The 27,554-nt window shown below is 36.6% G+C and overlaps 2 protein-coding genes across 3 annotated transcripts; both read right to left on the minus strand.

Annotated features, from left to right (window-relative positions):
- Positions 1-9,416: 9,416 nt before the first annotated feature.
- LOC123869470 (GRIP and coiled-coil domain-containing protein 1) lies at positions 9,417-18,360 on the minus strand. Of its 2 annotated transcripts, none has more exons than XM_045912393.1 (12): positions 18,071-18,360; positions 17,127-17,219; positions 16,051-16,160; positions 15,481-15,626; positions 14,772-14,854; positions 13,980-14,152; positions 13,559-13,775; positions 12,652-13,040; positions 11,991-12,197; positions 11,550-11,659; positions 10,712-10,789; positions 9,417-9,791 (listed from the first exon to the last, which is right to left on the minus strand). In XM_045912393.1, exons 1-12 carry the CDS (start codon positions 18,153-18,155, stop codon positions 9,620-9,622), a joined length of 1,863 nt encoding a protein of 620 aa, XP_045768349.1. In that variant the 5' UTR covers positions 18,156-18,360; the 3' UTR covers positions 9,417-9,619. The 2 variants fall into 2 exon arrangements, with proteins under 2 accessions (XP_045768349.1, XP_045768348.1); XM_045912392.1 differs by having other exon boundaries at positions 12,652-13,043.
- Positions 18,361-20,505: 2,145 nt separating this feature from the next.
- On the minus strand, positions 20,506-26,896 carry LOC123869368 (ELAV-like protein 1). Its single transcript, XM_045912252.1, has one exon. The coding sequence runs from the start codon at positions 26,511-26,513 to the stop codon at positions 25,428-25,430; it is 1,086 nt and encodes a 361-aa protein (XP_045768208.1). The 5' UTR covers positions 26,514-26,896; the 3' UTR covers positions 20,506-25,427.
- Between the last annotated feature and the right edge of the window lie 658 nt (positions 26,897-27,554).

The following is a 27,554-nucleotide window of genomic DNA, read 5'->3' on the forward strand; positions in this document are numbered from 1 at the left end:
TCCTGATGTATCTACTACTTATACGAAAAAAGAAAGAAAACTGTTATCAAAATTGCCTAGTTTCGACGCGGCGTTTGCGTTTCTCTTTCTAATCTATGGCTAAGTTAACACTCAACATCATCGTTTTCCCTAATTTTTGTGTATCGGTCTCTCTGTGTGTCTGTGCGCTCTTTACAAAGAAAGGCGCGTTTGGATCCCTAGTCCCTTTTAAGTTTACCAAATCAACTTACAAATGTTTTTTTCAATGTTTTATATATCAATAAACCTAGATAATGATGATACAAATAGACGAGATATATACTACTTAGCTTTGAGCGGATTATACCAAATAATTTAGTGATCACCCTCCTACGTTTGTATGAAGAAAGCACCGGAATGCGTCACCTTAATTGGCTTTAAAGAACTAATTTTAAAAGCTAATAATAAACTTGTGGACGATCCAGACATTTCCGGTCTCGAGATTACTCCTAAATCATCAAAATTATTCTGGTTTGAATAATAATTATACCTTGAACCTCTTTTCTCCAGTAGGCGGCGCTGCGTACGGGATGCCTTTAAAAGAATAAAACGATGTATCTCCCGTAACTGTCCATTTTTGTTCTCCTTCCAACAATCCCTGTTCCACAGGCACTATAATACTGGATACATTGTTCTGGAATATTGTTTTAATAATTAATTTTATATTTACAAGGTTCCGTACCTCAAAAGAAAAACTGGCCAAATGCGAGTCGGGCTCGCGCACCGAGGGTTCCGTACTCGGGTATTTTTTCCGGACGGAGCCCTCAATGCGCGTGTCTGACTCGCACTTGGCCGGTTTTTTTAATTATTGTTTTAGATTCAAAATCAAATTCATTTTCTGTAAAACCATTGAAAAAAAAACTTTAGAATAAAAGCGATGGTAGGTGATATGCTAGTGGTTGAAACGCGCTAGAATCTAGAATATGTCTACAAAATTTCATGGACTTTGGTTGCTTAATATTCAAATGAAATTGGAACTACGTTTGTATGAAGCGAGTGACGGAGAGAGCCCTCTTAAGAGTGAAGGAAAACATCGTGAAGAAACCTGCATGCCTGAGAGAGTGAGTTATCTGAGTTAAAATTCTCAAAGATGTGGAAAGTCTACCAATCCGCACTTGACCAGCGTCGTAGACTTTGCCCAAACCCCTCATTCTGAGAGGTGACCCGTGCTCTGTAGTGAGACGGCAACGATGGGTTGATCAAGATGATGAAAACAATTGAAATTACGATAAGTATTTACCCAGACGACTCCAAATAATGTTAATATAAATAAAACTGCGTGCGAATACATTTTCGCACGTCTGTACAAAAACGAGTGGATAGCGAAGGTCGCTTTTTCATTCCTTTTATACCTACTTTGTTACCGGTAATTCTTCAGCTGTCATAATAAAATTATACCTAAAAAAACCTAATAGCTGTTGCTATAAGTGTATTAATATATTAATGACTAGGTGATGCCCGCGACTTCGTCCGCCTGGATTTAGGTTTTTTAAAAATCCCGTAGGAACTCTGATTTTCTGGGATAAAAATTACCTATGTCAGATTCCAGAATGCAAGCTACCTTTCAAGTAAATCGGATAAACAAAATATGAGCATTTAAGAATTGCGTGTTTAAGGGTCTTTGATTGACCGGGATAAAAAGTAGCCTATGTCCTTCCCCGGGATATAAGCTAACTCTGTACCAAATTTAATCAAACTAGGTTAAACTGTTGGACTGTGAAAATCTAGCAGACAGACAGACGGACGGACGGACGGACGGACAGGCACACTTTCGCATTTATAATACGGATGTATGACTAGCTGGCCCACCCCGGCTTTGTACAGGTGGGTTTATTCTAATTAATGGACTAAAGAACATATTTCTTGTCGGCTCTTCTCACTAGAATCTTCATTCCGAACCGGTGTTAGAGTCAATAACGTAAGATAAGATTAGACGTAACATAACATTCTGTCCTAGATATAAAACAAATAAATTTTAATTGAATTTTTAAAAATATTTATTGTAATTACCTACAGAAATCTTCCAGTTACAATTCTATTGTAAGTATAGATTATTAAACCCCCGACCCAAAAAGAGGGGTGTTATAAGTTTGACGTGTGTATCTGTGTATCTGTCTGTGGCATCGTAGCGCCTAAACGAATGAACCGATTTTAATTTAGTTTTTTTTGTTTGAAAGGTGGCTTGATCGAGAGTGTTCTCAGCTATAATCCGAAAAAAATGGTTCAGCCGTTTAAAATAGTTATCAGCTCTTTTCTAGGTTCTTGTAACCTTCACTTGTCGGGGGTGTTATAAATTTTTAATTTACACTTGTTTTCATAATACCTAAATATAGGTCGGGTTGCACACAAGAAGACTGTGAACTCAGTTGAAAACAACTTTAAAATAAAATATTTTGGTACTTTATAATGGTTGAATCATGCCTGAAAGATAACTCTGATGTCTATTTTCGTAAAACGCTGAGGGGAGCAATCACTTGATTTAAAACCTTTTGTAAAAGTTATAAATATGTATTTTAAACGCACCACACATACAATAAACACTTTGCCTACCTAGAACCGTAATTTCCTTGAAATTATCTGCTCACATCGCTACGATATTGTCCTTGAAAAAACCCTGAATCATCTAGTTTTCGATGAAAAAGGTCTGAGGCGCTGTTAATGACGGACTGCGGCATCTATGATTAATTTTTCGTGAACTGGTTTAAAAAAAAAAATTTGTACCCTATAGGTTTTCTTGGCAGACACACAGACAACAAAGCGATCCTATAAAGGTTCCTTTTTTAGTTTTGAGGTAGGGAACCCTAAAAATAATCTATAGACTAAGCATGTCAATGTATTTCACTGTATATTAACTATTTACCAAGCTATTGATAAATAATAACTTATTATGTAGCGTTCAAATATAACGTAGCGTAAAAAATCCGTTCTTTGCTGATTAATAAGTTTTAAAAGGTTATTTATTTTACACGTGTAATTTACGAATCTACTTATTTTTAGGGTTCCGTAGCCAAAGGGCTAAACGGAGCTCTATCAATGTCACTCTGCTATCTGTCTTTCTGTCCGCGTGTCACAGGTATCTAGCTCATAGACGAAATGAGTTATAACCCTGAAGTAAGTAGTAAGCTGTGACCTAAAACATAATTATGTACGGAACTCTAAAAGAGCGACGCGACGTCCGACTCGCACTTGGCCGGTTTTTTACTAATGTCGTAGTTGGATTGTATAATCAGTTGTTTTAGAAAACCACCACGTATTAAAAAAACAGCTCTGTTATGTAAAACAGCTATAAGAGCTAACAAAGTTCCGCTAAATTGTTATTACTTTACGTTAAATAATACTTAGGTACCTACCTACCGACGGACGGTTTTATAAAACAGCTAATTAAACAATTCATCTGCGACACAATATACCTACTATAGATACTTAATATGTTACCTTGAACATTCTTCTAATCCATCCAATCCAATCCATAAGCCTGTATGCGTCCATTGCTGGACATAGGCCTTTCCAAGAGAGCGCCACCAAACACGGTCCTCCGCCTTCCTCATCCACCCGCTCCCCGTCACCTTCTTTAGGCCATCAGTCCAGTGGGCTGGAGGTCGTCCCACACTGTGCTTGAAGGTACGCGGTCTCCACTCCAAAACACATCCCCCATCGGCCGGCGGTTCTATGACAGAAATGACTTGCCCATAGCCACTTCAGCTTGCTAATCCTTTCTCCTATGTCGGTTCCTTTTTGTTCTTCTGCGAATTTCCTCGTTCCGGATTTTATCCCTGAGGGGTACCCAACATAGTTCGCTCCATAGCGAGTTTAGTTTGTGGACGAGGCCAACTGTCAGTGTCCACGTTTTCACGGTAGTAAAACATGATGCATCTTAAGATGGAAGCGAGCTAACCTGGAAAGGGTATGTTAGTTTTCATTAAACCCATACACCTTTGGTCTCTACACGGCATCGTATCGGAACTCTAAACCACTGAACGGCACGGCTTTGCCGGTAGAGTGGTAACTAGCCACGGCCGAAGCCTTCAACCACACCAGACCAGATATTTAGAAATTATAAAATCCCTAACCCCTGTTGGAAATTGAACCCGGGACCTCCCACTCACCTAATAAGACTATAGCGCTTATCTACAAGCGCTACAAGGATATGTACAAGTCCTGGTCTACCATAATACGGACAAAATAATTTTGAATTTCTTTCACAAAAGTTACTTGCCGAAAGTAACACAGAAGTGTTTTATCATGGTCGGATAAAATAAAACATGCAATACTCAGGTTATCCAAATTTGATATTCCTCCGCCGTGCCAGAACACATTGGGACAATGGCAGGATGAATGTACTGTCATCAGTACACGGCCGGTGAAAAATGTTCTGCCATTTCACGCCGGCGACGTCGGCGGTCGGCGTCTAGCCAACGCGGTTTTAAGTTTGCACTCAAGGTACCATATACCTAAAGAGAGGTATTATAATATTATAGAGATCCGACGCCTTTGATGTGGCGTTATGTTCAAGAATGTCGTGGTCGCCACCTCGTGGTGGCGACCACGACAATTCTTGAACATAAGGTCCTAATTACTTTTTTAGGGTTCCGTACCTCAAAAGGAATAATGGAATCCTTTTAGGATCACTTTGTTGTCTGTCTGTCTGTCTGTCCGTCCGTCCTTCGTGTCTGTCAAGAAAACCTATAGGGTACTTCCCGTTGACCGACCGAAATTTGGTAGGTAGGTAGGTCTTATAACACAAGTACCTAAAGGAATAATTCTGAAAACCGTGAATTTGTGGTTACATTTTTTATAAAGAATTTAAATGTGTTTCAATTTTCAAAGTAAGATAACTATACCAAGCGGGGTGTCATAATATGAAAGGGCTTTACCTGTACATTTCAAAACATATTTTTATTTATTTTTATGCATAATAGTTTTTGATTTATCGTGCAAAATATTGGAAAAAATGCCCGAGTCCGGGACCCTCGGTGCGCGAGTCTGACTCGCACTTGGCCGGTTTTTTTTACCAGGTAGCGCCGCCTGCCGGGTTAAGTAGGTACGTAAACATAACTCTATGCTCGCCAATTTAGTAGAAAAGAAATATTCGTCGCTTACCGCTGGGGCAACGAAGGAAAAACCTGCCGAATTGAAATGAAAACTTAAAGAAACGATACGGACGTGTCTACGGAAAACGTCTTAATACGGAAGCTGGACGAGCAGTTTGCATTCAGAGCGCCTGCTTGGATAGTCTGGTTTTCATAAACTATTGAAAGTGGCATAGCATAGCATGCAAATGTTCTTAGTCTAAATCTAGATAGGTATAAGTTGCTTAAAATGCTGAGATCTTGCCAAGATTTTTAAAAAAGACATTTATAGATCTGGTTCTAGAAACTAGAATTGTTTGCCCCAATCATAAATTAATTCGTGAAGATTTGGGTGCAGCTATTATTAGACTTTCATAAAGCTTAATCTAATAATATTAGTATATGGACTATGAATATGAACTCGAGTGCCCTCCACTGGATGGGCAGACATCAACTACAAGAGACCTTCATAATATGTCTAGCAGATAATCAGACATATCTATCGGTTGATAATGATGATGATGATAATAACACGAACCAAAAAGTCCGGTCAAAAGTTTGGTGTAAAATGTTCACATTTCATTAAGTGTGTTATTAATAAACATTTTTTTGAATCACCAGAGAAAAGAAATATCACAGTTTTGCGACGAATTATTATCTGTAGTATCCAAGGCACTACCTACAATTCGTAGGCTAGGAATGATTAAGTATATCTGCTTAGTACTAACTTAGTTGTAATTCGTAGGCTTTATTGAGTAAGTAGGTATTACCTACTTAGTACTAACTTAGTTGTAACTTGCAATAAGGGAAAGCTAGAAAAAGCTGCGAGCCCGCAATTGTAATAAACACATAGCCAGCAAATTCTAGTTTCCAATTACAGGGGACAATTTGATAGGTTTTTTCGTAACGAGGCTCGTGTGCCAAACGCCCGCAGGATGTTTGCGGTCCGCCAGACGGCTGTAATTAAATCGTCGCTTGCCAAGATTCCGCGACACGTGTTGCGGTATCGATTCGCTACTCTCCAAAAAACGTCTAACACACCGGCCGCCGCCCGGCCATACTAAACTTTGTAAGTTTTTTTTTGCTTGTGCTTTATCACAATCACGCCAAATAGATGCCTACCTAGAATATGCCTATTCATCTTCTTTTGGATATACTAATTCATTTATTTTATTACTAGAGGATGTCCGCGACTTCGTCCGCGTGGATTTAGCAGTTCCGTGGGAACTGTTTGATTTTCCGGGATAAAATACCTATGTCAATCACAGGGATGCAAGCTACCTCGGTACCAAATTTCATACAAATCGGTTAAGCGGTTGGGTTTTTAGGAATCCCGCGGGAACTCTTTGATTTTCCGGGATAAAAAGTAGCCTATGCCCCTCCCCGGGATATAAGTCCCTTTACCAAATTTCGTCAGAATCGGTTACACTGTTGGACCGTGAAAAGGTAGCAGACATACAGACAGAGAGACAGATAGACACACTTTCGCATTTATAATATTATTAGTATGGATTTAGTTAATCATCTTTATTGCTTAATACTATGACTTATGTTAACTATCTCAAAGAAACGTCTACACACCGTCTATGATAATATTAAATTTTGTAAGCTTTCTTCTTGCAATCCCACCAAAAAGGTGATGATGTAGGTAGCCTAAGATAGGGCGCGCTTACCTAGGAGTTGCTTATTAACTATTTACTTTGAGGCTTCTAATATTTTCTTATTACTACTCTCAAAAAAACATCATACAATACTGTGAAGCTTTTTGATTGATTTAGGTATTGTAGCCTCCAAAAGACCTGTCGACCACGCTGGCCAAGTGCGGATTACCAGACTTCACACATGTTTGAGACCATTATGAAAAACTCTCAGACACGCAGCTTACCTCACGAATCACGTTGTTTCCCTTTATCATATTTTGTTTTAGATAGATCCTACTTCCTACCTAATCCATACTTTTAATATTATAAATGCGAAAGTGTGTCTTTCTGTCTGTCTGTCTATCTGTCTGTCTGTCTGTTTGTCTGTCTGTCTGTCTGTCTGTCTGTCTGCTACCTTTTCATGGCCCAACAGTAAAACCGATTCTGACGAAATTTGGTACAGGGCTAGCTTATATCCCAGGGACGGACATAGGCTACTTTTCATCCCGGAAAATCAAAGAGTTTCCACGGGATTTCTAAAGTCCCATCCCCTTGACCGATTTGTATAAAATTTGGTACCGAAGTAGATATGTTGCGTCCCTGTTATCGAAATAGGCAACTTTTTATCCCGGAAAATGAAACAGTCCCCACGGGATCTATAAAAATCTAGATCCACGCAGACGAAGTCGCGAGCATCCTCTAGTTAATATTATAAACGCGAAAGTTCGTGTGTACCTATGGATAATAATAATGGTGTAATATGTATGGATGTTTGTCATTCTTTCACGCAAAAACTACTGGAAAGATTTGGCTGAAATTTGGAATTGAGATAGATTATATCCCTGGATTACATAGGCTACTTTTCATAGCGGAAAATCAATGAGTTCTCACGGAATTTTCAAAAACCTTTATCCACGGGAATGAAGTCGCGGGCATCAGCTAGTAGGTACATAAGTCAGTTCTAAACTGAATTTAGCTAACAAAGCCAGTTTGTAATGAAGTGAACGCCCGCAACAATGTGTACAGCGACATCAATCAAGCGACTCCATTAGCGCGACTGGCGACTAAAGAGTTGAGACAATCAATACGATCGCGTACCACGACATACCTACACTTCGTGTGGGGTGACAACGCTATAACAATGCACTAAACAACCACCTTTTTAACCCCCGACCCAAAAAGAGGGGTGTTATAAGTTTGACGTGTGTATCTGTGTATCTGTCTGTGGCATCGTAGCTCCTAAACTAATGAACCGATTTTAATTTAGTTTTTTTTGTACGAAAGGTGGCTTGATCGAGAGTGTTCTTAGCTATAATACAAGAAAATCAGTTCAGCCGTTTGAAAGTTATCAGCTCTTTTCTAGTTACTGTAACCTTCACTTGTCGGGGGTGTTACAAATTAATTTACACTTGTCGTTATTGGTGTCATGACAGTCCTCTGTGTAGGCCTGCATGCATTTTTGGCGCTGCCACTGGGACAAAAGTGCCTTATAAAAAAACTAATTACTAGCTAGGCGATTACAGGCACCTACGTCTAAATCTGTTCAAGCATTCACATACATAAACCCTGAAACATTACTCTGTTTTGGGCAGTCGTATAATAAGACAAAGTTCTGTACCTATCGTATACCGTTTTACTTTTCTTTTTTTTTTTGACTGATGTCAGTTAATCGGTTTAGCGTAGGTACAGTCATCTGAATGAGCGGTTAAGACCGCAAACCGACTTCCTATGTAAAGACGGTCATTTCCCTCTATTGTATTGTAGCTGGTCACCCTACATGTAAGTCACCTTCGAAGTCGGCAATGATAGATGAGCCATTTTCCATGCCTCAGTCGCGGTCGGGGCGACAGTATCAATTCTGAACTTAAATTTAATATTACTTACAACCTTCCTTGCTTACTAAGTGATATTTTGTACCTACATTTTGTCTGAGAAGAAGGCTTACTCTATTTTATGGGTTCCGTACCTCAAAAGGAAAAACGGAACTCTGTTGTCTGTCTGTCTGTCTCTCCGTTTGTCGTATCTGTCAAGAAAACCTGTGGGTTACTTATCATGAAATTTGGCAGGTAGGTAGGTCTTATAGCACAAGTACAGGAATAAATCTGAAAACCGCGAATTTGTAGTCACATCATTTAAAAAACAAATAAGATATGTTTCAATTTTCAACGTAAGATAAATATACCAAGTGGGGTATCATATGAAAGGGCTTTACCTATACATTCTAAAACAGATTTTTATTTATTTTTATGCATAATAGTTTTTGATTTATAGTGCAAAATGTTGGAAAAAATACCCGAGTACGGAACCCTGCACTTGGCCGGTTTTTTAAAATCCCAATTATAAAACTCGCAAATTTTCCGGGATAAAAAGTGGCCTATATCCATTGCAGGATACAAGCTATCTTTGAAACAAACCGATGATACCCATGACTTCGTCGGCATGGAATTAGATTTTTTTTTAATTCCGTGGAAACTTTCTCATTTTCTGGGACAAAAAGTAGCATAATATACCTATTTTCCGTCCGCAGAATGCAAGATATCCCTGTAACCATCAAAATCTTGAAAGAATATTATGCACTTTTTGATTGGAATTAATATAAAATGAAATACAGAATTTAATATGTAAAACAATTTAATTATAATAAATATTTACAAAAGGAATGTGTGAATCAACCATTTTAAATTAGGCTATATTCACTTTATTTTTGTTATTAGATATACATAATAATCTGTGCATATGTTCCATGAACGCTTCCAAACGTTTCATGTAGCATAAAACGTTCAGGCAAATATGTTCTCTAATTCTAGCATATTAAAGATCATTTTCTTCTAATTATTGATCTAAAGTAGAACAATTTGTAAGAGAAAACATTCAAGCTATTAAGATCTTTATTCACAGCGTGTTAAAGACCATTTTCCTTTCATTATTGGTGAAGTGCAACACGGCAGCTATAGCGTTGAGCATGTGTTTTCTTCCCGAATAGTCCGTAGACATGAGATACGCCATCACGACATTTTTGAGATATTCCAAATTGGCACCTTCACGAGACTGTATTCTTCTTAATCTGGAATTTAAATAAAAAAAAATATTAAATGCATTTTACAGTATACCATTTTTATAAGTTACGCCAGTATACCTGCGCAGAAATCTTTTTTTTTCTCTCTCGTCTGGCTTTACAAAGATTAGCCAATGTCAAGTTTGTAGTTATTTGTAACAAGTTAGTTAAACTATACAAGTATGGACCCCGTCTGTGCCGGCGCTCGCCGACACACGCACGGCACCCCCTTAGAGCGCTTTCCAGTCAGTTTTAACAAAAAAAAAACACTCCAAAAAGGCAGAGCACGCCCGCCAGCCAACACCAACACAGACGAAGTCCCGCAGAAATCTTAATTTTGGATGGCGCGAAAATGTTTCAGCCAATCATAGCACGCGTCCGTCCGTTATTGGTTGTTGCCTACGCGCCATGTTTTGTACGCGCGAATTATGAGCGAGATAGCACGAGTCTTTGTCTTTCTTGTCACTTGTGTTCAAAATGTTAACATCAAGCAATAAGGTCTGTAATTCATTGTTGTACATTCGGTTTTAGTCAGCGGTAAGGTATGCTTTTTACGCAAACGTACTTTCCCGAGGAGACTTATGATAAAGTTATACTAAAAGCGAAAATGTGTCTGTCTGTCTATTTTTTTATCATGGCCCGTAGTTTTAACCGATTTTGATGAAATTTGATATATCTAAATTCCGAGATAGCTAACATCCCGGAAAAGGAGAGCCTGTTTTTTATCCCGGAAAATCCAAGAGTTTCCACGGGATTTAACATCTAAATCCATGGGAACAAAGTTGTGGGGATATTCTACTTGGTATAGCTTGCATCCAGGAAACAGACATAGATTGTATTTATACTGGAAATCCAGAGTTGCCACATGTTTTAAGAACCTAAATCCATACAGGTGAAGTCGCAGGCAAAAGTGAGTAACAAGTAATTACCTGTCAATCTCTTCCTTGAGAGTTCTTATAACTTCTTTGAAGCGTTCCTTTTCTATCGTCGCCTCACGTTGACAGTCTCTGAAACGAAAAGTAAAATTCTATTAATATAGCAAAATTTGCAAAAGTATTGTTTGTATATGTATTGTATTTGTTTATTCGTTTGTCTTGCAAGCCGCAACGGAGCAAAGGATCGAAGTGATTTTTTGGAGCTTAAGACAAATATAAAATGTTTTTTTCAATAATTCAAAAGTCGGGTGGAAAGCAATAAAACATGCCAAGCGCGAGTCGGACTCGCGCACCATGGGTTCCGTATTACAGAAGAAGTGAAACGGCAAGAATCACGTTTGTTAACGAATCGCAAAACTAACTTTGTTTGTAGAAGTTTATTGCTAATATTTAAAAAAAACTATGATTGTCAGAGCGTTACTTTTATTTTTTCAGTAAAATACACATAATTTCATGAATACATTTTCATTTTTTTTATTTGTGATATAACCACAAGTTCACGGATTTCGGTTTTGTCCCTTTTCTTGTGCTATAAGACCTACCTACCTGCCAAATTTAAGTACTCTGTAGGTTTTCTTGACAGCCACGACAGACAGACGGACGGACGGACAGACGGACAGACAGACAGACAGACAGATAGGCAGACAGCAAAATGATCCTATAAGGGTTCTTTTTTTCCTTTACAGAACCTAAAAATTAGCCTTTATCAATAGAATTTAGAACTAAAATAAAATGGCAGGTCTAAAATTACTGGTGCTATGCTATAGTGCACGTAAAAAGCAAGAAGAAAAGTATAGTTCAGAAGTCAGACGAAAAAGAAGTATAATTGTACCTATAGTGTCCTTCTAGAATATGCTTTTCTCGTCTCAGCTGTGTGATGTCTAGATCTTTCCTGGCCAATTCGTGCGCATAGTGTAGCATATGCGGCGGAGCTGAACCATCCTAAAAAATAAATTTTTACTTTTCAGGGTTCCGTACCCGTAAGATACCAACGGGATGCTATTACTAAGCCCCTGCTATCCGTCCCTCTGTGTCTGTCAGCGGGCGGTATCTCATAAACCGTAATAGGTAGAGGTTTGAAATTTTCACCGAAAGCCGCAGCTGTAGAGTTCTTAGGTAAAAACTACTCAAGTTCAACGTCTAGACCGTTTCACGCGAAGCGAAAGGTCGATTTTCGAAAAGTGCGCATATGTAGACACCACGCATCGTGCAACCAAAGAGGTCAATTCATCAGCCACTGCGCATAAGGTCATGGTTCGGCAAAACTACTCACGTTCAACATCCCATGGCCCTCTGGCCGACCGTCTTCAGTGCTGATTTTCCGCGAGCGATCGTTTCTGGCGCGGATATAGTTGTCCGTCTCTTCCAGCAGAGTCGCGTATCTGTCGCGCTGAGTCTGCACTTGCTTCTCCAAGCTCAGTATCCGAGTCTTCAGATCCGATACTATCTCTTTGTGGTACTCCTTTTCGGTTCTCAGTTTCTGCAAAAAAAGGTTTAATTTCTTGAAAGTTTGGGAAAAAATCTGGTCAAGTGCGCGTTAAAAATCCGAACATGCGTATAAGATCAGAAACGAAATATTGTTGTGTGTGTCTTTTTCTCTCACCATACAGTTTCTACAATAGCAATTGAAAGATTTTTTACTGAAATAAACTTTACAAGTGGTTTTGAATAGTAATTTCAAGATTTTTGAATACATTAGTTTAGGAGTTGGGATTTGGGAACATAGGACATTCAACTCACGTAAAATTTCAATTATGGGGCTCGTTATACTTGGAAATCAGTAATTTTTTTCGAAAAATTACTTAATCAACCTTATAATGATTTTAAAATGCGTATTGAGCCTCAATTTTCATGTCCAGGAAGTACCCTAAAAGATTTTGTGCTTGTTTTACTACGTCAACCTCAAAAACACTAGACTGGTGTAAATAACTCACCTCTTCATGGAGTCTCAAGGAGTCAGCCTTATCCTGTTTCTCCTCTTCCAACAGAAGCACGTAGGTCTCCATTTTCTCCTTCAGCATCGCTATCTCGCTCTTCAGATCCCCCATTTCACTCTCCACCTCCGCCCCACTCTCTCTCACTCTCGCATTTTGTACTTTATAACTCTCAAACTCTATTCTCAAATTTTCCAACTCCTGTCTACATTTCGAATGTACGTTTTCATAACCATCTAGTTTGAAAACTGTTGATATGTCTATGGGGTTGCCGAGTTTGTCATTTTCGGCGATTAACTCTTTCTTCAGAATATGTATTTTGTCTATGAGTGTGTGTAGGTATTCGCTGTCAGCTAGCTTTTCGTTGTCAGTCTCACTTTTTTGAGCATCTTCTGAAATTAAATAAGAGTTGCTTATTCTTTTGAAGGGGCATCTCGAATAATATGAAGTTTTACTGGTGAAACTATATCTTCACCAATTTATTTTTAGTTCACAATTCCAAAGTAGGCATCAATGGTAACAAACAGAACTATGCAAGGTATTGACCGCACCATCAGATTTGTCCTGAACGACGCCGTACGATTTGATCCCTACACAACAGCGTGGTGTCGACATCTCATGTCAAAAGAGAAGGATCCAGGAATCAAGGTAATCTGTGAGATTATGCCCACACAACAAGGTCCAGCCTCTAAGTTAGCACCCCGATTGTACTAGGTCAATTTCTTCGCCAATTGTTATAGCAATACAACACTATTCACCATATTATGTCCCGAATGTCTTGTTTTAATTGTTGTATGCTACAACACTGGACACTACAGTACCGTGTTTGTCGCATGTGTTTTGACAGTCATCACACTTTGTCATACTTGTATTTGTCTATGGACATAAGACTTCAAAGTTCACTCACCATTGCTGCTAGTGCTGGCAATCTTGTCCATCAGACGTCCGTTGAGTGAGTCACGCAATTGTTGTATGAGCGTCTGGTCGCGACGCCGCCTCAGATCGTACTCTCCAATAGTCTGCGATAGTTCTGCCAGTCTGCCCTCTAGTAAAGCGACTCTCTCCTCTTGCCGCGCGCATATTTTACGCGCTGATTCCTCCGCGCGTTTCGCTTTTATTTGTTCCTGTAAATATATCCACAATAATAATTAATACTATAAATACAAAGTGTCTCTCTTTCTGATAACTTTTGAAGGTTCAGGCCGTGAACTAATCTTGACTTTATTAAGAGATAGAGTATCATGTAGAGTGTTAAGATTGACGATTTTCTTGGAACAAGGATTTCGTCTAAAAAAAAATTAAATTATATTAGTTAGTAACAAACCTACCTCTCGTATAGCAATGGAGTGCGATTGCTCCAACAAGGCCAGCTTCTGTTGCAATCGCACGAGTAAGGCGGGAGTCTCGACGGTTCTCGCCTCAGCCCTCTGTAACCTTCTCTGAGAAGCTTCTAGAGAACTGTTGAGATCACGTACTCGTTTTTCTAATTCCGTTTGAGATGCTGCAAATAAACTTTTTTTTTTAATTTATAGACTAGTGCTATCTGAAAAGCGTGAATTTGAAAATTCAAACAAATTAAAGATTTGTGTTCCCAAATAATAAGTTTGCTAAATCACATCAATAACTTGCAAATTGTTACTAAAAGAAAGGATAATTAGTTTTGAATATTGATCAATTTTTCTTTTTGTTGTTATTGCCTTATACTAGGCTACAATAGCCAAAGCGAATGTAAAATAAAAGAAATAACATTTCACTATATAAATACAGTAATACTATACGTGCTACCCACTAGGTCAACCACATATTTACTACATAGTTACATCTATAAATTAATATTAGTGTTGTAATTAAAAATATATTAGTTAAGTTAAATGTATTACATATAATAAATTATCTGTGAATTTGTGGGGTTTATTATAATTTCGACCAACGATATAAAGCGGCTGGCGGGAAGTGGCTGGATGAGGAAGGCTGAGGACTGGGTGTGGTGGCGCTCTATAGGGAAGGCCTTTGTCCAACAGTGGACGTCCACAGGCTGCTGCTGATGATGATGATGATTATAATTTCACTTTATTGTAGATTATTAACCTTTGGTCTGTTAAGATTATTATAAGTCTCACCCTGAGCCTCACTGCTGTGCACTGCTTTGTCTTCTAGTTTTTCCTTGCTTTTCCTTTCTGAATTCAACTTCATATGCAATTCTCTGAAAAATAAATTATATCATTATGCGAAATTCAGCACTTTTCTTTATTATATATTTATTTTAAGCACCAAACAGTCCTTCTTACATATACGAGTATATGAACAACTTTTGTTAATTCTTTTAAGGTTTCAATGGTACCCTATTACTACGCCTACGCTGTCCGAACGTTTGTCTGTCTGTCAGTGGGCTATCACACTAATATTATAAAGGCGAAAGTTTGTATGTGTGTGTGTGTGTGTGTGTGTGTGTGTGTGTGTGTGTGTGTGTGTGTGTGTGTGTGTGTGTGTGTGTGTGTGTGTGTATGTTTGTTACTCCTTCACGCAAAAACTACTAGACGGACTTGGCTGAAATTCGGAATGGAGATAGATAATATCCTGGATTAGCACATAGGCTACTTTTTATCCCGGAAAACCAAAGAGTTCCCACGGGATTTCGAAAAACCTAAATCCACGCGGACGAAGTCGCAGGCGTCAGCTAGTATCTCATAAACTGTAATAAGTAGTTTTTCTATAACAACACACCTCTCTACCTCCCAGGCGGCCGAGCGTGTAACTTCGCTGTAGAAGCTTCGCTTTAAGACTGTAATGTCAATAAAAAGAAAAGTGACATAAATATACGCATCTCACTTCAACATAGCAGCGTGATTGGCCCTCTCGTTCTCTCGCTCCTGTATCTCGTAGGATATCTTGGCCTTGAGGTTGCTCACCTCCGCAAGATGCTGTTGTACTAGTGTCTTGGTCTCTTCACGCATTTGCGCCAGAATGGATTCATACTGAAAATATTATAATATACTGAATTACTTTATACAAGGTGACTATTCCGTTCCCAGGTATTTTTTTTCATTTTTATGGCAGGCATTTTGAATTTTTTTATTATTTGTGGCAATAAAATACAAATTCCGTGAAAATTTTAACCCTGTACCATCTGCCTGTGTCTCGTAAACCGTTATACAGCCCGCTGACAGACAGACAGACGGACGGACGAACGGACAGGGGATGTTCCACTCCCAAGTTATTGTTATAGAAATTCATGCGTATCCCAAATTTTAAAGGCAAACTTTTGTATGTACTTTTGTACAAACTTCGAAGGACGTGAGCGCAATTTACGATTTATTTGAGGGCCAATGTGTTGAGGAGCCATAAGAAATGAATTTTGGAATTATATCAAAGAATTATCCTACTAAAAACTATTGTCACCTTTTCTCTTGTAACTTTCTTATCAGCCTGAAAAGCTTCTTCCATGCGTGCCTTTTCCTCGGACAAAGTGGACAGTGACAGTGTGAGAGCTGCTACAGAATCTTGAGAGGCTGAAATTTTTATCAAAGTTAAAAATTAAGAGCATACATTTCAACTTTCTAGGCCCTTATTGTAAAAGGATTACATAAGAAAACAGTGCTTGTGTACATGTCCAATGTATGACAAAAAAGTGCATAAGCCATGTATCATCATTCATCACTGGCTCACTACTGAGCACAGGTCTCTTAGAATGAGGGTTTGGCCATAGTCTACCACGCTGACCAACTGTTCACACAGACTTCACACACCTTTGAGAACATTATGGAGAACTCACATACACACACTTTTTCTCAAGATGATAACCTTCACTGTTAAAGCAAGTGATGCATTAAATTCAGCCAATCACAAAAATTTGATTTTTAAAAGATTGATCCAACTTTCATGTTAGTTGTTGGGCTTTAGAATAGTTACATAAGTCTCTATACAAAAAACCAGTTAATTTTAAAGAATGCCATTAAAATGTTAATTCAATTCCAATGTGTTAATATCTGAACTGATTTATAAACTTTGAAGTGACTTTCTTATTGAATACATTATATAAATTTCTACATCATTTTATATGAACTTTCTCTGAAACCATTCTGTATATTGATCTGAATTGCTCTATTTTCTATTACTTATACCAACTTTTGAATATAACTGTTTTTTAAGTGCCTTCCAAATGAGTATAGTCAAACCAGTGGCACATTAAATTTCATATCATTCTACAGTGATTTCTAAATTGCTGTTTTATGTTGTGTTGTACAATATAATAAATGCAAAAGTGTCTATGTTTGTTTTTCAATCATGCTGCTGGCAACATGATTTTTTTGCATGGATGTATATATGTAGTTGAAAGCTGGAGAGTGCCACAGGCTACTTTTCATTCCAGAAAAATGAAAGAGAGAACTTAAAACCCTAAATCCATACAGATGAAGTTGTGAGAGTCATCTCTTGTATAATAAAGCAATATTTTGCTATAATACAAGTTTACCTACCATCTTCAGAAGTCTCAGTTTTATTTAAAGCCTTCAAACTGATCTCTAAAGCCTCCTTTTCTTTGACTAGGCCTTTATATGCTGCAACAACATCTGAAAATAAACAAACAAATAAAATGTTACTACTATAATATTATAAAGACAAAAGTTTATATGTGTGTATGTTTGTTACTCTTTTACACCACAATGACTAAACTGATTTGGCTGCAATTTGAAATAGTGACAGCTTGCATACCGATGCACACATAGGCTATGTTTTATTTCACAAAAGAGTTCCAATATGATTTTTAAAAACCTATATCCACGCAAACAAAGTTGCATCCTCATATAGCATTCTCATAAAGATCTGACATCCATAAAAGAATCAGAGTGACCAGCTCAAAGAGTTTCAAGGCTGAAATGGCAATAGGCAGGGCACACCATTTTTGTTAAATTCAAATACAAGTTAGACCTTGACTACTATCTGATAGTTAGTGATTGTGCAGTCTAAGCGGGCTAATTTAGAAGGGGTTTGACAAATGCATTAAACCTCATATCCCTGATTTGTTCATACGCGGCATTGTACTGGAACGCTAAATGGTGGTAGTCACGGCCGAAACCTTCTACCAGACCAGACCAGAGACAATTTAGAAATTATAAATCCCCAAACTAGGTACCATTACACCATTGAAGTCGTCGAATATGTTAGGGTCACAAGTCGCTTACAGGCAACCTTGCACCAGAAAGCACAGCATTGGAAGACCCCCAGTAGGTGGACGAACGATCTTAAGCAAGTCACTGGTAGCCACTGGACAATAGATAGTGTTCTATGGCGATCCTTGAATAATAACTAACGTCCAGAAGTGAAAGAGCTCAGTTGAGACGACACTCAATATGGCATCAAATATTTCGTAATACCTACTGAATTCAAGTTAATGTACTTAGTACTTCTATAACTACTTTACCTCGTAAGCGTCCTTCGTAACGCTTGATTTGATCTGCTTGTTTAGTTATTGTAGAAATTAGCTCTTGTTTCGATAGAGACTCCATCTTCACTTGATCAATTATTACGGTCTACTTTTACAGCTTTTATATAACACAAACGTATATAACTATTAAAGCAGGTTTTATGATTTAACAAGTCGTATCCTCAAACACAAAACACATGTTTATTTTCTCCTGAAATTACTGGCGAAACATTTTTTTGTAACACAAAAACAACAAACACGTCCAAAATAGCTAAAATAATCTGACAGTTGACACTTGACGTTGACGACCACAGCCTTGCTGTCATTGTCAGTGTCAACTAATGCTATGCCATAGAGCAGTGTTTTTTTTTTCAAGAATGAAATTCATGCAGCGCCTGGTGCATACCATAGACAATCTATTGATAAAATTAAAAAAATTGGATGACATGATGAATTTAACGATTGCGCTAATCACTGATTTAAAATCTGGCTCTAACACTTTATCGAGCGGTGGTCATATTTTGTCCTTTTAGGACCTTATATTATACCTGAATGGTGCCAGCGATCCCCTATTACTACGCCTCTGCTGTCTGTCCGTCCGTCCTAGTATCTGTAGCTCATCAACCGTACCTAATAGGTATAGAGAGTTGAAATTTTCACAGAATGTGTACCTTTTTCTATATCCGCTAAAACAACAATTAGTTAACTAGGTAACTAGTACTTACCTAGTAAAAATTTCGAAATGGCTGCCATGAAAATTTAGTTTTTTTTTTAAATTTCTTCCACGATAGTATGGCACCCTTTGTGTGCGAGTCCGACTCACACTTAATTGATTTTTTTTTTTTGCAGAAATAATATACCTAGGTTATACCTACCTATACTACACAAGTAATTAGGTAAAAAAAATTCAAAAAACCCTAACTACGTTTTACACTGCATCTTTTTGAGCTCGTACATAGCGCATAAAGTCCACCATTTAGACTTTTTATGAACTTAAATTTATTAAATATACTAGGCACCTACCCAGTAACACTCGCACCATCAAAATGAATATGACGTACCTAGTTACTACATATAATATCATTTATCAAAATCAGTTGAGCCATTGGTTGAGTAGGTACATCCGAACGGACATACATCAACACACATACAGGTCATACACATGATTCTCCCTGTGAGCATCATCGCAGTCGGGTGAAAATATTTTAATGCAAAATGTGACCTACTTTTCTTTAAATGCTAGGGAGTAGGGTGGGTCAAAAAACTCAAATCCACAATTTGGACAACCCTCTATCTATTGCAGCATAGGCTGGGTTCATTGACCTTAAATTAGGGTGACGGCTACATTCACCCTTCGCAACACTTGTCCCTAGTAAAAATGGTCCACCGAACATACTTATTCACTTTCCTATTTGACTTATGTTTACAATCTAACTACCTACCCATGTACGGTACGGTAGGTAGGTAATCCGCACTTGACCAGCGTGGTGTAGGTACCTACTATAGCCCGAATTCTATACCTTTCTCATTTCGAGAGGAGTGTTCAGTTGGGCCGGCATTGGGTTGACGGTGATTGGACCTCTTAACCAGTGGTTAACTATACAGCGCTATGCATTTCAGTTGCTACTTACTTACACCCTTTGAATTTCACAAAACTTGAAGGGGTTTTCACTGAGGGCGTCACTCGACAAAAATATAAATCCTCTTTATTCCTTAATCCCGTGGGAATTCCGAAAAATCCGACCTTATTAGGTAGGAACCTACTTGTCTACGTAACAAAGGGCATCTCTATTGAAAATTTTAGCTTTCTAGTTTGGGCTGGGCGTTGACGAAACAGTCTTTTGAGGGAACTTTTCTTTGTGTAACTAGGTAAGGTACGAGTAATTAGGTATATCGAGACTGTTACAAAGTTAGCTTCTCTGTAGATTATTATTTATCAAAATTTTATAGGTAGGTACACGTCCATTCACATAATCTAAGAGCAAAGACGTGTGAATTGTGATCAATCGATAAAATCACCAAAACCGCGACACTCGACTGCTACGGAAGACTTTTGGTCCATCTAGCGCACCCAATTGGATATTTCAAGGACGATTCCTGGTAGGATTTATTTACAAAATGATCCAGGATTTGATCAGAACTGGATTGTAGTTGTAATGAATGTTAATCTTAGCGCGGTTAGTTCGACCTGTAAAGTCGTAGCTGCCGCCAAGTTACTCCATACATCGATCACCGATTGTCTGATTGCGTGCTTAATATAATACTGATGATTATGATTCACGCTGTCTAAAATGAATAAGTATCGATTTTTGGTAAAAAAATTGGGCTGAAATTGCGCGAGTCGTTCGGTTATAATTTTACTACTTTGCCTAAAAGAAATGTAGACTTAAGAATCTTGAGATACGGAGGTTTTAAATAAAAGATTATTTTAGTACATTATTGCTAATGTCGATATTTAATGTCTATATCATTATGCCCTACTCAGATTACATTCGTTGACATTTTCAAGATTAATGTATGTAAGCCAAACATTCAAAACATTTTGTCGGCGTTTTTGTACTCTGTCTTACAATTCTACCTACGTCCTAGGCCAAACCTTACAATACCCAAACCTGCCCGGAAAAAAAAATTAAACAAAAGCTAATAAATGTTAGTGATAAATAAACACTTAAAATTCAATAATGTTAGTCGTAAACTGATAATTATACTAAACACAAATAAATAGCACAAAAACTAAGAACAAAACAATAAATAGGACAGGTGTGTTTGCAACGTATTCGCCACTAAAACGTGGCCATTTTCACAGAAATGGTCACCACTTTTACAGAAATGGTTACCACTTTCACAAAAATGGCCACTAGTTTAGTAGGAATGTCGATGACTGCGATAACATTGGCGTGAACTTTCTGTAACTGTGCTTGATCATTCAATTGAAAGCATGTAGATTTCAAGTCAGGGACAACACAACACTTAACTATGCTATCTTATTTTGAATTCGTTGCTCAACATATTTTGGGCGGTAATTTTTATTTATTTTAGCACACCTTTTTAGTTCGGTCCTAGAAATCAGAACGGTAGACCGTCTGAGTAATAATAAAATATGCAAGTATCAACATAATTTAAATAAATTTAAATAAAATTGGGGCTGTGAAATTTAAGTAAATATTTATTAATAAATATCCCAATAAGTACTTCCGACAAGTTCTATTACGTGTCTGAATAATTGAAACATTGAATCAAAAGTTGAATTAATACAGTTTCGATGGATCAGAGAGTTGCTCGCTAACTATGGGCCTCATAAAAATCTCAGTCGCTCAGCGGGCGAAGGGGAGAGTTCTTCTACGTGATCAAGTCAGAAATGAGCAGATTTTTATTAGAACCAAAGTCAATGAGACAACTCAATAGGTTGCGAAGTTGAAGTGGCAATGAGCAGGGCACATAGTTTGAAAAACGTATAGACGTTGGGGTCCCAATAGGGGGTTTAGAATGGCGACCTCGCACCGGAAAACGTAGCGTTGGAAGACCCCGCCACTAGGTGGACAGATGACATCAAACGAGTCGCAGGGAACCACTCAGTTCCAGCGGCACAAGACCGAAGCATGTACAAGTCTCTACCAGAGACCTATGTCCAGCAGTGGGCGTATATCAGTTAATAATGATCACGATGATGGAAATACGACTTTAAAGAGATTCATGCCTCTTGATTTAAAATCGTGCTAAAATTAAGTAATGACACTTATATAACGCTTAATTCTTATAATGAATTTTTACATTACATTACATTATTACATTTAAAAAATTACATTATTTATAATGAATTAATTCTGCATTAAAAATTTAAATAATTAGCCTGTGCCTTTTCTCATAATATGTTAAGTTTTTTGCTAACTGCTCTGCCCGCGCGTTCTGAGGCGAGGTAAACAACTGACTGACTGACTGACAATGCACAGCCTTTACTGGTGAGGTCTAGAAGCATGAAATTTTGTATAGAAGTTACATAGGTAACCGTTATATAATGAACTCTTGTACAATATGTCATGCTCCTAGACTTACCAGTTTAAGCTATGCGTTGTCTGTCAGTATCTGTGTTACAATAATTTAATTAAATATGGGTTTATGAATTGTAAAAGCAAAATTATGGACCCGGTTCATATGAAACTACCGCCCAAAATATAACGAACATATACTATTGCGAGATACATATATCATTTTATATGTATATCTGTGACTAGTTATGTACACACCATAATATGTTACTGTTACTTTCTGCGTGCTCGTAGATTTTTTTAACTTATGTTAAAACACCACACCAACGTAATTTTAAACCAAATCCTAAACTACATTTAAATTACAGAACACAGTTCTTTTTTTAAATTTAAATACTTAAGGTACTTAAAGATTTAACGTTGCGCAAATTATAACTGACTAGTTCAATGAAGTTAAGTACTTTAAATAAATTATTATTATTTTATCTTAATGAAACATTTATCCTTATCAGTATAATATTTTAAATTGCACACATCAGTTACATTGCCATTTGCTAGTTTATTTCTTGCATAATAGATTCACCATAAGTATAATATTACTCAAGTCATCAGTAAATTGTTCCCAGACATATCTGAGATCAACAACTCAGCATAAGCAACATGAGTGATGTGTGCTAACCTTTAAAAATTAAAATACTTAATACGAAATGCATTATACAAGCCCCATTCATTTATTATGAGAGTTCCAGACCTCAAGAGTTCGTTTCAATGATATGCGTTTATCATTTATCTAGAAATAATTTAGCTATGTAGAACAACTACTAAACATGAATAGTTTGTGTTAAATATAAATGAGTAAGGCTTAGAGAAGTCCTCTAAGAAAAGGTTTAAAGCAGAGTCCCCAAGCAGATACATTCTCGATGAGCAAGCTACATATAGAACATCGCAATGCATGGTGTTGCAATTTGCACCCACAAATTCAAAGCTTGAATAAACTTGCAACCAACGCACATGTACGCACGTGGGGACCTAGCATAATGGTGGTGTTACATACAGATTGTATACCGAACTAATTTTGAACTTACACTAATACAATATATTAATTATTATAACATCAAAAGAAATCTATAATAGTACTATTCACTAATACGATAATAAATTATTAATTATACATTACTTAAATGTAGTAATAAATAGTGATTATACAATCAAAATGAATTAGAGAGACAATATCATTAAAGTCAAATTGTTAAATATACATAATAAATATTCGCATGTCAATTTTGCATTTCATCAGTCATTTACTGACCTAACGTCATCGCACATTACACAAATCCAATGCAGACTCTACTGTGACTCAACTCACAATAAAGTAAGGGAATGTAAGCTTTATACAGTGTCTCTTACAGTTGAATTTTCAATATTTAATTGAAAGAAATGTATGATACGTGGACCATTCAATTACACACGTCAGTATTGAAAATTCCACCATAAAGGACACAATATAAAGCTCACATTTAAATGCTTTTCTGTGACTTGAGTCAAGTGGAGTCAGCATCGAGTGTGTGTAATGTGTGATGACCTTTATGCTCTGCATCAATGCACTACAAAAGCCTTACGATGTACTGATAAACATTAGAAATAGCTGTTTTTAATTCAGGGATTCCTAATATCTAGAAGTCATCCCAAGTTAGAAGGAATAACAGATAATTGCTTCAAGCAAAAATTCGAGATGTTCTCCTCCTAATATTTTTTTTAACTTGACTTCTAACACAAACTTACAAAATTTAATGTAACCGCCAATAGAGTGCGTCATATTAGATTATAAAACTTTTTTTTTATTTTATAAAATGTTGATCAATAAAAACTTTACGTCATGGTCCTTAAACTTAATGATTTTGATTTGAAATTTTCGATAAGTCAAATTGCTTTGTCTAATATAATTCTAACCATTGATGGTTATTTTTGTAAAAAAAAAAATGTGATTTAACTTTAGATTACAAAGAATATTATATTACATGGCTCTAAGATAAATAATTTTCATATAAACCTTAATTATGATTTTGTGCACGAGTCAAGCTCCTGTTTATCATTACTAGTCGTTAATTAATAATGATAGATCCTTATTGTATTTTTAAGTTATGTAGAGGTTACTATGGAAGTTATAATGTAATTATTTAGAAAATTTACGAGTGATTAAGTTAAATCAGTCACATTTTCGACATCTTTGGTAGACTACAAACACATTCGGTGTACATTTAGAAAATATTTTGATATAACATATATATTATATATTTAAGTATTATTTTTGAAATACCATTTCTCATGAATAAATAGATGTATTAATTGCACTGTTCTTTTTAATATATCTTTTTATATTTTTTACTTATAGTAAAATTTTAATATTGCACTGAAAGTCATTGTAAAAATAAATAGAATTATATTATTATTTTATTCCATGATAATGATCTATCATCAGTATTTTAAAGGGACAATAATCTTGTGTAATGGAAAGAAATGATCCACTTTCATTTCTATTTTCTATGATTACATGATTGGCAATATTTAGTATTATTTAATAGTAAAATGTTGTCAATGTGTAAGAAAAAGTCATATTTAAAGAGGATTTGAATTACAAAATCAATGCTTACAAATTGTAAACATCATTACGATTACAAATTAGATAAATACATTTAGCTATATTATATTATCTTGGATTATACTTTATTAAATTACTGAATGGTTCACATAACATTTTTTTAAATTAGTAATTATGATTTTCTAAGTCGCCTGTACCAAACAGTTATTATTAGTACAAAATCGATCTTATTTTTAAACTATTTAATTTTTTTTTACCTATATTTAATTTTACAGGACATTAACATGGATTATTATTAGTATGGGACTAATATTGACACCTTTTTATGTTGTTAATATTATAAATGCTGGCACACAATATGACCATTCAACTGCATTATTTGTACAAAATATTTTTACACACCCATTTAAATTCAATGGAAACAGCCCTTTTATTTCAATGGACTTACAATTAAATTGTCTGAGTACATCTAGCTTATTACTTTAGACATGGAGACGAAAGTTAAGAAACAAAGTATTTGAATTTCATAATTATTTTGTATTGTGGGTCCTTTAAATAATACCTTTAGTTTTGTTTTGATGTTAATTTATCTGTGATGAAATGGTTTGTACTTTTATTATGAACACTGGGTAAAAATTGGTGTCATGTCATGATTTGCATCACTATACCTTATCAATGCAATGATTATTCAACCTGATGCCAAACCATGACAGAGTAATGATCAACATTTTGCATTAACTACAATTTATTGACTAGAATCTTTCAGAGTTTAGGATTTACTCTTATTAGTTTTGAAGCTGACCTGCAGCACTTGTCCATTGAGTTGGTAGCCGTTTAATGATTGGATAGCTACCACAGCCTCATCATAATTTGTCATGGTAACAAAGCCGTAGCCTTTACATTTATTGGTGGTGGGATCTCTTATTATTTTAACACTCTGGACGGCTCCAAATGGGCCGAAGAGTTGCCAAAGAACGCTCTCTTCTGTGTCAGCCCCAATATTGTAAACAAAGATACACCAACCTGAGCCACCAAGGGCAGCACCTTGTACCATGGGATCGGCCAACGGAGAGTATCTCTGGAGACCCTTGTTAATAGCAAGAAGTGCCTTACCAGCGGGCCCTAAGAACCGTCGGACTGTAGGTGGAGCTGCCAGGTAGGTTGCTAGTGACGGAAGAGCCTTGTTTTGGTTGCTTGGATTGTTTGCACACTTGACAGTCATAGGTCCTGTGCCGCCCGGAGGTATTGTGCCGTTCAACTCACGTATTGCCGTCTCCGCCTCGATTCTCTGGTCGTATCGAATGAAAGCAACACCTCTGGATGGGCCCTGAAGTCCCTGCTCTTCCATCCCGCCTTGCAGGAGGTGCCCAACATTCATGTTCTCATGTAAGATGCGCGAACTGATTATTGAGCCATACGGACTGAATAGCTTCTCCAAATCTTGCTGTGTCATGTGCTTCGGGAGGCCGGATACGTAGAGATTGGCGCCTTTGATAGCGTCAGAGCTGGGACGGGCGTAAGATACTTTAATGATTTTATTCTGTAATCGGAGGCCATTCAGTGTGTTCACTGCCTTTTCGGCGTCCTCTGTCTTGTGATAGTTCACAAATGCGTACCCCAAGCTCTGGCCGTTGAGGATGTGATCTGGAAACACCGTCACCTTGTCCCTTATTAACTTGCAACTCTCGACTTCACCCACGCTGGAAAATAACGATCGTATCTCCTCCTGGGTCATAGTTTGAGGCAAGTAGTTGACTATTAAATTAGTCTTAGATTCATTATTGCATGGTTGAACCTTACTACCATTTTGCGTAGGCTGATTTGCGTTCACGGCATCGAGTGAATTGGCCATCATTTTTACTGATTAGTTTTCACCAATTACGGGAAAATTTCACTGAAGTTAACTTTAGAGTATCAAAACAGTTAAATCTTTAATAAGATCATAGACCCGTCACACGTAATACGAACTTCAGCTCGCGTTGGTTGAAAGCATATGCGAGGAAAGAAAATCAATAAGATGCTGTTCACTCTCGTACTTATCCCGTTGTATGTGGTACTTTGCCAAGTCCGATGAATCAAAACGCAAGCAGAAACACAATTAAACGTTAGTTTATTAGATATAATAGAAAATACTAAAGTAAAGTGAAAAGGAAATCAACCAAAAATCTATGCGACTTGCGACCTATTCTCGTAAATTCATTTCTTTCACTTCACTTTCTTTTTTTAAATGTTGCCACAAATACAATGTTCAAACCCCCAAGAAGTTTTAAAAGATTAAAAAGTTAATTTTATACCGAAACTTAAGTGATGAAATATATAGAAGAATTGAGTATTAAAATCTTTTAGAATGATAAAACAATACCCGGCAGAGTATTAATATTATCAATTAATCATATCATTATCATCATAATAATTTATATCATCATTTCTAAAATATATCATTGTTATATTTATCTTTCTTGACCTTTTGCATATTTATTAAAAAAAATGTACTTCATTTTCATAAAGTTGCAGCAATTCCTTTGCTAGACTTAGATGATACATTATTGTACACTTTGATTAAGATTGTTTGCTTAGATTTATTTTGAATTGGAATAAAGGAATATAAGTCCCTTTATTTTGGTAAATGTAATACGTGTTGCAACACTTAAGCAGTTGTAACAACTTGACCAACTTTGATTTTGCCAATATAACAAAAAATATATGATGCATTTAGAAAGACAGCTACTATAATTTTTACGAAAGAGTTGTATTGGAATATTAATATAAAATAATTTGTTAAAACTTTAACATTGATATAAAATATTAATTTCCATCAGTTTTAAAGTCTTAAGTATCATGAAAATAATAATTAAAAACTTATTTTTATAACAGTCGTGATAAAATTATGAATGTT

The sequence above is a fragment of the Maniola jurtina genome, chromosome 11, assembly GCF_905333055.1.
Source record: "Maniola jurtina chromosome 11, ilManJurt1.1, whole genome shotgun sequence".
Classification (NCBI taxonomy): domain Eukaryota; kingdom Metazoa; phylum Arthropoda; class Insecta; order Lepidoptera; family Nymphalidae; genus Maniola; species Maniola jurtina.